The sequence below is a fragment of the Toxorhynchites rutilus genome, chromosome 3, assembly GCF_029784135.1.
Source record: "Toxorhynchites rutilus septentrionalis strain SRP chromosome 3, ASM2978413v1, whole genome shotgun sequence".
In the NCBI taxonomy this organism is placed as follows: Eukaryota; Metazoa; Arthropoda; class Insecta; order Diptera; family Culicidae; genus Toxorhynchites; species Toxorhynchites rutilus.
In genome coordinates, this window is record NC_073746.1 from 164,394,918 (window position 1) to 164,407,195 (window position 12,278).

Here is a 12,278-nt window from a genome sequence, read left to right on the forward strand (position 1 = left end):
ATGCGATGCGGGCGCGTGCGTTATCATCAAGGCGCCTAGAAGTATATCCTAAGGTGGGCCAACTTGCTAAAACCACTCTTCAGCCATCTTGAAAGTCTACTGTGTTTTGTTTGTAAACAAAACACAATACGCTTGTGCCCAAGCTCGCTCGTGATCAGTCTGTCTCTTTCACGCTTCAAGCTAATAATTCCCCTTCTGCTTTCTTCCGTATTGTTTTCATATACCGCTCCCCTGACCAACTTAGTGACGAAACGGCCTCACCTTAGGATATACTTCTAGGAGCCTTGGTTATCATATCTGGAATCCTTATGTTGGGTTGTTTACATGTGAAATGGAGTGGAATGAAACATCAAAAAACGCGCGATCTGAAGCGATCAGTATGTCATAGCACGCGATGCCACTTCATCGCTCCGCATCGCATCGCACCGCACCGCATTTACTATGTCCTCTGCTAACCTCGAGAAACCCGCGAGTAATCGGTTACATATTACTAACATAGTCATAAGGCAAACATTGTCGAAATATTTTACTCCCGGCCCCGTGAGGCTGAAGCCGGGTTCAGACGGTGCGAGTAAGCATACGAGTCGGTCTAGTCAGTTACTGCAGTGCAGCTACTCACACCGTTTGAACACATCATGCCAGTTAGTGTCATGTGTGATCCGGCGTGCGAGCTACTTCAAACTATACTCGCACTCGCATCCCTCAAAATGTCAAAAACAGAATTTAGCTTTCGAATGAGGGATGCAAATGTAAAGAAATGTCTCTATTTTTAAGATATTTGAAAATATGCGAAGATATTTATAGACTTGAAAATGATTGGAAAAACAACTTTAGACTGCCAATTATGTCGGGTTTTTCACAAGCGATATAAAAAAACACTTTATTAACTTTCGACACTATTTAATTTCTTACACTACGAACATCGATTAGAGTTCATACATCCGGAATTACCTTAGCTATGGATGCTTTCGAGATTCTAAAAATTATCGACAACAATCTGAACGATATTCCAGAAGAAAGGCACATCAATATCGTTTTTAAATTTCACTCTTGCAGGTATAGCATCCCTCCTGAGTGTATCTTGGTGTTGTATTTTTGGAGCAATGAAATCCAACAGTGTTTCCCTTTATTCAGTTGTTTTTCTCAGCACTGCTCTGTACTTTAGAGGCTTATCATTGTAGAGTTCCTTCAATATTGTATTTGTTGCTCCTTTTCCTTGCATCCAATCCTTTTGTTTTCTGCTTTTTCGGATAGTACCTTCAGTATAAGAAATTCAGCACAAAGTAGTTTTATACACGGTCAGCGTGTATTTCGCGATAAAATTGTGTAATGATAAATGCAACTGAAAACCTGAGACGAAAACTGTCAATAGAGAAGTCGATTTCGGATCAATCATCTGTCAAATTCGGACCTGATTTCTGTTTCTGACTATTTGATGTACATTTGAAAAATCATCTGGCATCTCTGGTAAGCCAATACTGTAAGGTTAGGCGCAAATTGAGAAGCGTATAGCGCTCGTAAACGAACATGAGACAACCAACACGACTCATGCGTGCCACAAACGTAGCATCGCGAAGCGCATATTCAGTCGCAGTTTGGTGTAAATAACGTGCCATTCACATAAAATGTTTGATTCACACAGATTTGCGCGATATATTTATTTACTAACACAATCACCCGACCGGTACGCCAAACTCACGGCGCTATATGATTGTTCACTAACACAACCACCACAACCGGTACGACCAGCACGAGAAACTGTGGTTCAGCCACAGCGTCGCACGGGTCGTGTCTCACGAGCGCTCCACCATCTCACGTCATCTGGCCAATTTGCGCCGTTCTATCTGTTTTCATTAGCCACAAAAACAGGCGCTTTATCGCGCCAAGTTACTCGAGCTATATGCGTCTCAATTTGCGCCTTGCCTAATATCTAGTTTCTTGTAAGCAGCTCACACTGTGTGAACGGACAAGGCGAGTCTACCAATCGTCAAGCGAGTTTACCGGCCCAGTAGCTGCTTGCTGTCAAGTCAGCTACTAGCAACGTATAAATGAACCTTAACGCCATATGAGCCTTAATAAAAATATATATATATTGGAAAAAAGGCGTATGATTGCAGCTTTGTAAACGGCTGCGTTGAAAAATATCGCTAGAGACGATATCGCACACGAGACAATTCGCTCGTCTTGAAACAGCCTTAATCTGTCACTTGAATTCTATGGGACCAGATAGGACTGTAATTTGTTATTCAATCTTGTATCGAAATTGCCGAAGAAGTCGTGAGTTTTTCCGAATCACTTGCATTTTGTATTTTTATGTGTTGAAAAGCAGGCAGGCCGAAATATGTTGCAGGAATACGAAGACGACTATTTTCTGGAGGAAGATAAAATGTAAGTAATTTATCTCACAATACATTATTTGTTGCACGCGATGTTTCTATTATGGATGTTTTTACTACCAATGGTTTACTCATTGTAATGTTTCTTCTTCTTCTTCTTTTTGGCTTTAAGAGGGTTTAAACTTTTCAGTTCATTCGCCTCTATTTTTGTAATGTTTTGTTTTTGGATTATTTGATTTTACTCATCTATGTTCCATTATACTACTAGAACATTTTCTGATCAAATTCGAAATATTCAAAATCTTAGCTCTACAATTAAACATTTGTTTCGTTTATCTGAACAATATGGCACATATTTCACGGCTGTTATTCACGCATGCCATTTCTGTCCAATTACACTACACACATGCACTCTCTTCGTAAGTGCCATTAGTGAAGGACGAGAAGAGTCGCTGACGAAAATGTCCCCAAATCGCATCAATCAAAACGAAAATGAACCTTTGTTGATACTCGGGATTGATGGCGCTGAGTCGACGCTAGATAACCGTCCAAGCATTGAGTGAGTAAATATTAACCAATGTCGAAATTGTCGGATTTTAGTCTGAAATAAAACCCCACCTATTTTTTGCTGAAACGTTTCGCGATTTTGCTAGTCCTGACGATAGTCCCTTAGAAAGCACCGAAAAGGGTAAGGTGAAGGATGAGATTGTTTTCGTTTCGAACAATGATTTACCAGATCCGGTGCTGTATGCCGACGGTTGTGTAGATGATTCTAAGATCATAATGCTCTGCCAGAAGCAGGAGATGGAGAGATTGTAAGTCTGCGTAGAATTTGTTCAGTAGTAATGTCTTTGGTTTGCACCCTGTAGTTAAATGAGTAGAAACCGGAATTCTATTTTGAAGCTTCATATTATCCCTAATCATAAATAACGGTTCAATTAGTTTTTATTTCCTAAAAATAATTATTTTAATTCATAATGCATCATTCGTTTCTAATTTCTTCCCGAACAAGTGCATGCACGCATATTTAAATGCAAATTAATTTTGTATTTCATATCTATTGTAATTGTTATATTGCTTGTCTGTCTGATTTAATGTCGATTTCTAGAATAACTTAGATTATTAACATATCGACATTTTTCAACAAAATAACAAATAATAACAATAGGGGAATGACTGTCAGTTCCGGGACAGTCGTTATCAAGAAGGATACTACTAATCTCATAGGCATAAGTATCGGTGGAGGAGCTCCACTCTGTCCCTGTCTCTACATAGTCCAGGTGTGTTCATTGTAAATTCAAAATAAGACAAAATGCTTCAATGCTCTCATACCTTTACCTTATATCTCGTGTAGGTATTCGATGGAACACCGGCGGCGCACGAGGGAACGTTACAGAGCGGTGACGAACTACTGGGGGTGAACGGCGTTTCTGTGAAGGGCAAAACTAAAGTAGAAGTAGCCAAAATGATACAAGCTGCCACCGAAGAAGTTAGCATCCACTACAATAAACTGCACGCGGATCCCACACAAGGCGAAACATTGGATATAGTACTCAAGAAGATGAAACATCGGCTGGTAGAGAAAATGTCCAGCAGCACCGCTGACACGTTGGGCTTGTCGAGAGCAATTCTTTGTAACGACTCGCTGGTAAAGCGTTTGCAGGAACTCGAACGGACTGAATCAATGTACAAAGGTTTGGTGGAGCACGCCAAAAGGTAAGTGTATTCGCGAACCTTAGATTGAAAAATGTGTCTCACAAATTGATCGATCTTGCAGAATGCTGAAGGCTCATTTCGATGTTCTTCAAACGTATCAAACATTTGGAAATATATTCGCTGCCATCAGCGTTCGCGAACCGCAACCGCGGGCTTCGGAAGCTTTCCGTATTTTCGGCGAACTGCACCGCAACATGGAAAAAGATGGAATCAAAATGATCAAGAATTTGAAACCTATCCTGGCGGACATGGGCACATATTTGCATAAGGCTATTCCGGACACAAAACTGACTGTGAAGCGGTATGCTGATGCCAAATTCACGTATCTTTCATATTGCCTAAAAATAAAGGAGATGGACGACGAGGAACATAGTTATGCTGCTATCCAAGAGCCGCTCTATCGCGTCGAAACGGGAAACTACGAGTATCGTCTTATTCTACGTTGTCGCCAGGAGGCTCGCGTAAAGTTTGCCAAATTGCGTAGCGATGTTTTGGAGAAAATTGAATTGCTCGAATGTAAACATGCCCGAGATTTGGCCGCGCAGCTGAGGACATTTATTCAAGGCCTATCTACACTGGCGAATGAGACAGTCGAGCGATTGGAATCGGTTCCAAATCTTTTCCCAATCGAAGTTGATTTGAAGCCCAGTGCATTTCAGTACAAATCGGCTCTCAGGTTCCAACCGGAGGAGGAAGTGGAAGAGGAGGTTCATCAAGCCGAAGAAGCGGTGGAAATACCCGTGTTAAGCTCGACCAATCGAAATGGTTCGTACAACAATGGAGAAGGTTCAATCGATCAACTTCTGGCGGGATTTGATGAAATTGATTTGAACAAAGGCAACATCGGTGTTAGTAACGACCTTCTAGTCGAACTAGGTTTGGATGGTATAGATTTGTCTGTAGGTAAACAAGTGGCGGGCGCAAATCTAATGGACGATTTATTAGTACCTAATTTGGGAAATTTCGGAAAGTAGGATATGTATAAGACAATGTGCTGAACTGATCGTTATGTTGTGTCTATTCAAAATTATATACAATATTTTATCAGTAAACTAATATATTTTGTCTTCATAAATAAATGAAAAAGAAACTACTCATCACTATTTTCAGTAGCGAATTCCAATGCAAGTCGGCACAAATGGCCAGAAGGGAAATCGAACTCGAAGCTTCCATCATGACATGTATGACGCTAATCGCTCGGCCTTGTGAGCCACACAGCAGAACTCTAGCAGCGCTTCCAAAAAGGCTTCTTGAGAATATCTTGAAGAGCAACCGTGAGGTGACCGATAAATGGGTGCAGCATTTCGATGAACACCTGGATGACCTACAGATGTATCAGCCCCAACGATAGGTGAAATTAAGAATGCCATCAAACAGCTGAGTAGCGATACGCGAAAGTTCACGCTTGTCCACGGTGAGGGGGGTAGGGGTTATGAATAATGTCCACGTGGACACGCTTAATAAGTATAGTATAAATGAAATCTGAAAATTGTTCAGAATTTTCAAAGATTTTTTAAAAGTGTTCACCCTTCGTACTTCGTATTTTTTTTAATAAAAGATTTGAGCTACCTGAGAGTGTTACCCGGTCGAACATCCATTTTTACCTCATATTGTTGAATTTCTTCAGTGTAATGTATACTTTGAGACGAACTCACAAAAATCACTGATATTTCAGGATCAAATGTGTTAGATACGCAAAAGTAGGCATTACGCATTTCTCTTCATTTCTGATATATCTGCGTACTTTCCTTGTGATACTCGCATTCCAACATTGCACAGCTGTATTGTCAATCTCTTTCGATAGTTTGACCCGAAGTTTTATCATCTGTGCAGTGTTTCGTAACCATTTTTCCAAACTTCTTCATCCTCCGCTTCAAGATGTCCGAAATCCATCTTAAAGTAAATTTTCAAGTCAAGTAAGTCGCCAATTAGCAAGTATTCTTCGTTGTACTTCATGAACGTTTGGTCATATCTGAATAGTGACGGTTTACCAAGACTGGTCAGAGAAGCATATAATCCCACGTCAGAAAAAGACAACATCTTCTGAAGGGACTTCTTTAAAAAAAATCCTGGTTTAATGTTGCAGGAGTTACGAAAGGTTAATTTTTCAGTATGCAGCTTTTTCTGGAATTTGACCATTTTTTATTTTGTGTTTCCCTGTGCACTTTGCAGATCTAACGAGGATTTAATTATTTTTTCCAGTCTTTTTGGAAACAACGGCCTTACAGTACATTCCATCATCCATCACGACGCAACCGTATTTCATCAGCAAATCCTTGGAGAGCGTCCTTGAACGTTTCTTTGGTTGTAGATTTTACTTCGCATTACGGTTCGATACAACTTGTGTCTCGACATTTCTAAAACCATTTCTCAAAAAACCAAACCACCAAACCATTCGTTTTTTGAATTTAGGATTGCGAAGCTCGTGCCATTTTTCCCGTGTCTATCGGTGACAAATCTGGGGTCCGTTTGAAAAGAGCAACCACTTTCGAGTGAGTTTTGGGAACAGTTACCTTTGCTTCGATCTCCTGGTTCCCTGTCGATGGTTAGACCTTCTTCAAATTGTAACAGGATTTGAAATACCGTGAAGTTTTGGACAGTTGAACAGTTCAACCGACTCATGAGAGGATAGTTCTGATTTTAATTGCGTTCGTGCAGGATATATTCGAATTCATTGACATTTAAAATAATGAATTTATTTTCTCATACTGCTTTACGATTCATTCTTTCCCAGTAAACTGCTATATTGACGTAGAACTACGTTTTTCATTAAGGGTGCCAAATCAGAAAACAGGTCACGTTTTTATGAAATAAAGTTAACGTTAATAACTATTTTTGCCGCGAACGGATTTTGGCAATTTACATACTAAAGGAATCAGAAATTCCGTAAGATTTGTTTAATATGCTAAACATTAGAATCCCTTGGTTTGTAAATGGTTAAAATTCATGAAAACTTTAAGCGTTTCTATTTTCCCATACATTTGTTCTATCCATTTGTATGCTTTCCCGAACAGAGCTGTCAACTTATCGACGACCAACGGAGGGGAAATCGTAGGATTCAAAGTCTCCGTGAGCAAAGGAAAAGTAGAAGAATGAAGGGGAATACTTGCCTAGAGTATAAACAGTGGATCTCGCTGAGACAAACTTTCATTCGGCATCGGACTGTTGAGCAATCCAGTTCACTTTGCTTTCGCTGCGCTTCGATCTAAAGGTAGGTTTAGAGTTCCCGTGAACGTGAACGCGGACAAACACTTTTTTGTTAATAATTCATCAATTCATCCATAAGCGAGGTAAACATCGTGAAACGATAGGAAGGAACATTTTCTAGTTTAAAAACATGTTTAAACACAATTCATATTGATAAAAGTAGATTAATTCAATATTCCACAACGATTCTGAATTTCCACCGTGGAATCGAGATGTTGGTGAACTCACTATAGTTCACCGACTTCGGTGAACGTGAACGCGAAAAAGTGGTGAATATAGACGTCAAAATATTTCCCCGTTCACGTTCACGTTCGAATGTTCCAAGGCATTCTGAAAATTATTTCATCGTGAACTGCTATTGTTGTTGTGCTTTGATAGTGAGTTATGGATGCTTTTTGTGACGATATTGTTATCCAAGAAATGGATATAGAATTGGAAGAAATCGTCCAAACTGAAAACAGGTCCGTATATGATGTTTCTCCAGCGAAGTACAATAAAAATATTATGCTGGAGGAACAAAAAAAGGTTGACGACGATCTAGAGGAATCACAAGAAGTGGGAGAGTTGCGTGAAGCAATGGCTTTTTTGGAAGAAAACTTTGCTTCCAATTTACGCCAGACTGTGTCATTGGGAGGGGACGATTTTATAACTCCTCGTCCGAGCTCATCTGCAGTGTCAGATCTGCACAATAATGACGCTGCGTCTACCAGCAGCGATTACTCATATATGACAAAAAAAAGAAAGCGTGATCGTGACGATCCATCGATGGAAGCCGCTCTTTTAGTTAGCCGATCCATTAGTTCGTTCATCGAGAAACGTGGTGAAACAACCCAGGAATTGAAGCATCAGCACATTTGGCTTCAAATGGAAAAACTTTTTGAACAACTTGACGAAGATGTAATCACGGATTTGAATGTTCAATTCATTTCAATGACGTATAATGCTATTTTGAAAAAGCGTGAGAAAGAAAGAAATGGAGAATGAATATGGAAAATTATTAAATAAAACTAATTGCGTTTATATGTCTGATACTTTTATTATTTTTATTCTAATTTGAATAAAACGACAACTTTTACATGGATGCCGTTTGCCAAGAAATGCTGCCAGCAGAAGAATTAACGTAGTTTTTCAACACATTGCGTATCTCTTTTGCTCTGTTTGAACTTCGTCCTCCGGTTATTTGCAATGGTGTCATATCGTGTCCCGTTGTTCTCCATCTTCCTTCCATTAAATTGCCATTTGCATCATAATAGTCAGCAAATCCTGCTGGACAGTATCTCTTGTTGTCAATAAGCAAATTATGGAGAACGCAGCAGGTTAAAATAACCTTTGATGCACGCTGAGGCTCCAACCTAAGTGGATGACTTAAACACAGCCATTTCCGTGTCAGTATTCCGAACGCATTCTCGACACAACGGCGAGCTCGGCTCAACCTATAGTTGAAAATTCTTTCTTCCGGTGTGAGTGACTTCCCTTTTGATGGCACATAAGGCTTCATTATTCGGGACTGAAGCGGAAACGCATCATCTCCAATGAAGAAGAAAGGTAGTTTGTGTCCATTGATTGTGCTTTCTTCAGGTAATGGCAATTGATCATTGCAGATCTTTTTCCCAATGGGATCTGCAGCAAATACTCCACTATCTCCTTCACTTCCAAATGCTCCTACGTTGACGTACAAACATTTGTATTTTGCATCACTCATAGCCATCATAATAATGGAAAAAAAAATTTTGTAGTTGTAAAACAAGCTTCCAGAGTTGGGTGGACATACTATTGGAACATGTTTACCATCGATTGCTCCAACACAATTTGGAAAGTTCCATCGATTGTTGAATTCATTTGCAACATCTAACCAATTTTGTTTTGTGAATGGTATAAACTCGCTTCGAAACTCTAGTACAATAGCATCACAGACCTGATCAATAATATGACAAAATGACGATTTGCTTATGCGGTATACTGATGAAATATGACGACATATCGTACCAGATGCCAAAAATTCCAAAACAATCGCATTTTCGAAGGAATTCTATCATTCGGTCGAGTGTTCACTAAGCACTCCAAGTGTTTTTCGACCCGTGTAAAAATCCGATTGAATGAAATTACATCCATATGGAAGTTTTCACAGAAAAATCGAGAGCTGCTCAACATATCCTCGAAGGCAGTTCTAAAACGTCCGCATTCATTTCTTTTCAGTAAATGTGGATGTACCCGATAAAGACGTCGATTTCGCCTTCTTCGTGTGTTCAATATGGATAGCAAAACAACGAAAGCGCCACCAAGAATGAGTGCATTACTCAAATCATCCATATTTACGTAGCCAACTGTATATTTTATCCGAATTGTTTTTTTGAAGACGATATTTGTTTATTTCACGTTCACTGGCGAACATTCAATGTGAACGCGAACTTGAACGTGAACAAAAATATTCTATTCACCATAATTTTTCTGAGATGTTTGTCCGCAATGTTGTTCACCGTGAAATAATCGTACTTTTTCACCACCTGTTCAAGTTCACGTTCACGGGAACTCTAAATCGCCCTTAACATTGGACCCCACTAGTGGTAATCCAACTTGGATATCGTCGTTTGGTTTTTCTGTTTTTCGCGTTATTCGTATCGTGTGTTTTTTTCCGCGTCATAAATTGGACGCTTCGCGTAGTGTGTTATGAGTAAGAAGAAGAGGAATGCAGGCTCGAGCCCTGCAAAAAACGAACGCATTGCCAGGGGCAATAAAATTTCGAGGCAAGCGTCATCTAATGATGCACGCGATGTTGGTGCAGTGAAAAACGCTCGCACTGAACCGAGCCCTCGTGAGTGGGACACCGCATCGAATAACAGCGGAGTAGGCGATTTCGGCGCGTCGGTCGAAAATGTAAACGCCGTTACCCAGGCAGCAACCGAAATCAAGCTCCCCCCGCTGGTGGTGAAGGCGGTCGCTCTTGACAAACTCATCAGCGAATTCGCATCGATGGGTGTTACAGCAGAGTACAAGCTGTGTGGCATAATTCAGTCTTTTTTCCAAGCAGTTACCATAGTTTGTTTTCCGTCATCATAAGGGCTTCGTTGGTGCCTTTGAGAATGCATCAATGCATTAAACTGACGTTATGGCGAAGCAAGCGTTAAGGTTGTGCGCCGAAAAAAAACAGCCTTCAACTAGGATTGCATTTGCGCTAATATTGACCATAATGAAGCATTGCTACTGCTACTACTCGAAAAGGTTGTTATTAACATACAGAGTTGATTTCACTTGTTTAGTCACCAAGAAAGTGAATGACGTTCTGGAATTTTGTATGTGATTAGGTTTCGCTTGCTAGTAGCAAAACTTCCTCTCTCGAGCATGAGAAAGTAATGCAACTTTTTTCGATGCCAGTAATATTAACAGAAGCGTTTCTTTTGAGAATAGCGTAAAATGATGAGAATTTTTTATATTCCTAGTAGTTTCAAGCCACCAATGTATGGCTCTGTATGCATGCTATGGCGAACGCTTGTTTGGCGCTTGGTTTACGTTGTACGAACGATGCCTAGAGGTGCGATTCCTTTGAGGCAATATTAAATAACATGTAGCATGATATTTGATACTTGCAAGTGTTGTCATTGTTGTTGTTTCCATGCGGTGCCAAAGATATATTGATGTAATTATGAGATGTGGAATAATGGTGCTAGTGCAACATGTATATAATCGAGTCTATTTCAATTGCGAAAAAGGCCACCGGAATAGCGTTCGAGGTATGAAATAAATTGCGACATACGATCAGCTAGTATATTGTTTTGCGAGGGCATGGATGAATCATCAATCAATTATCGTCAACTGATTCTACAATAAAAATCCATTTCAGAGATTATTCTACTAAGCAGTTGTTTCTAAAATTTCACAACATCATAGAATAATATCCGAAGGTATGAACAAGCGACTTATATAAAATAACAGTGTAGTCCTACGTCAACAATGCGGTCGTATCTTGGACACTCCTATAATTTTTTCAAATCGAAGCAAAAAATTTAAATAATTTTTTTTCGTCAAGGTAACAAAATATCCTTGTGCATAATTTATTGTTTTCAAAACTGTCGAAAGGCAGTTGCGGTGCGATGGTTGTTTATTGAATTATTCATCATCAAAGACAAGGGGGAATTTTTCATTCAAACTGAAATATGTCGGTGTGCGAAGGTCCTACAGGAACGTTCTTGGAACCAAAAAAAAGCTGATTGATTAGGTTATATGGATTTGCTGATTGATTCTCATTTTGTCGTATGGCAATGCTACATTTGAACGAGGTTTCTCCACGAACAAAGAATATATGGTTGTAGGCCAATATGATCAGAGTTTGGTAAAGGGTGTGTCACATCAAATTGCATCACGGAAAAAACGCTGTAGAAATTTAATTTTTAGGAATTATATCTTCAGCTTTCACTTATAATCAGATAAGAGTGTATAGATCACGTTGACCATGCTTCACTGTCAATTTTTCGTAAACTTGGAAAAATGTCGTCGAACGAAAAAGAGCGTCGTGAATTAATCCTGTGCACTCATTTCGAGAATCCGGAGTTGTCACATCGGGACATCGGTAAGATGCTGGGAATCTTCCAATCCACGGTCAGCAGAGTACTAAAACGATATTTCGAGAACCTAACCATCGACCAGAAGGTAGAGAACGGCAAAAATGGATGCTCCGGCAGTGAAAAAGATCACAAGCGCGTAGTTAAGCAGTTTAGACGTGTTCCGAGAAGTTCGGTCCGGGATGTCGCCAATAAGCTGAATTTGTCAAGTTCATTCGTCCAGCGGACCAAGCAGCGGGAGGGCCTGCGTACATACAAGGTTCAGAAGGCTCCTAACCGCGACGAAAGGCAAAACATGGTGGGGAAGACGCGAGCCCGGAAGCTGTACACCGAAATGCTGACGAAGCCGCATTGCCTGGTAATGGACGACGAAACCTACGTCAAAGCGGACTTTCGTCAGCTGCCGGGCCTGTTGTTCTTCTCCGCAGAGGACAAATTCAGCGTTCCGAAGAAGATTCGCAAG

General features: G+C 40.1%; 1 protein-coding gene across 4 annotated transcripts; it reads left to right on the plus strand.

Annotated features, from left to right (window-relative positions):
- The first annotated feature begins 2,212 nt into the window (after window positions 1-2,212).
- LOC129775979 (PRKCA-binding protein) lies at window positions 2,213-5,108 on the plus strand. Of its 4 annotated transcripts, none has more exons than XM_055781287.1 (6): window positions 2,213-2,388; window positions 2,761-2,895; window positions 2,990-3,151; window positions 3,505-3,616; window positions 3,691-4,052; window positions 4,114-5,108. In XM_055781287.1, exons 1-6 carry the CDS (start codon window positions 2,342-2,344, stop codon window positions 5,024-5,026), a joined length of 1,731 nt encoding a protein of 576 aa, XP_055637262.1. In that variant the 5' UTR covers window positions 2,213-2,341; the 3' UTR covers window positions 5,027-5,108. The 4 variants fall into 4 exon arrangements, with proteins under 4 accessions (XP_055637262.1, XP_055637263.1, XP_055637264.1 ...); XM_055781288.1 differs by having other exon boundaries at window positions 2,770-2,895; XM_055781289.1 differs by lacking the exon at window positions 2,990-3,151.
- The last annotated feature ends 7,170 nt before the right edge of the window (window positions 5,109-12,278 follow it).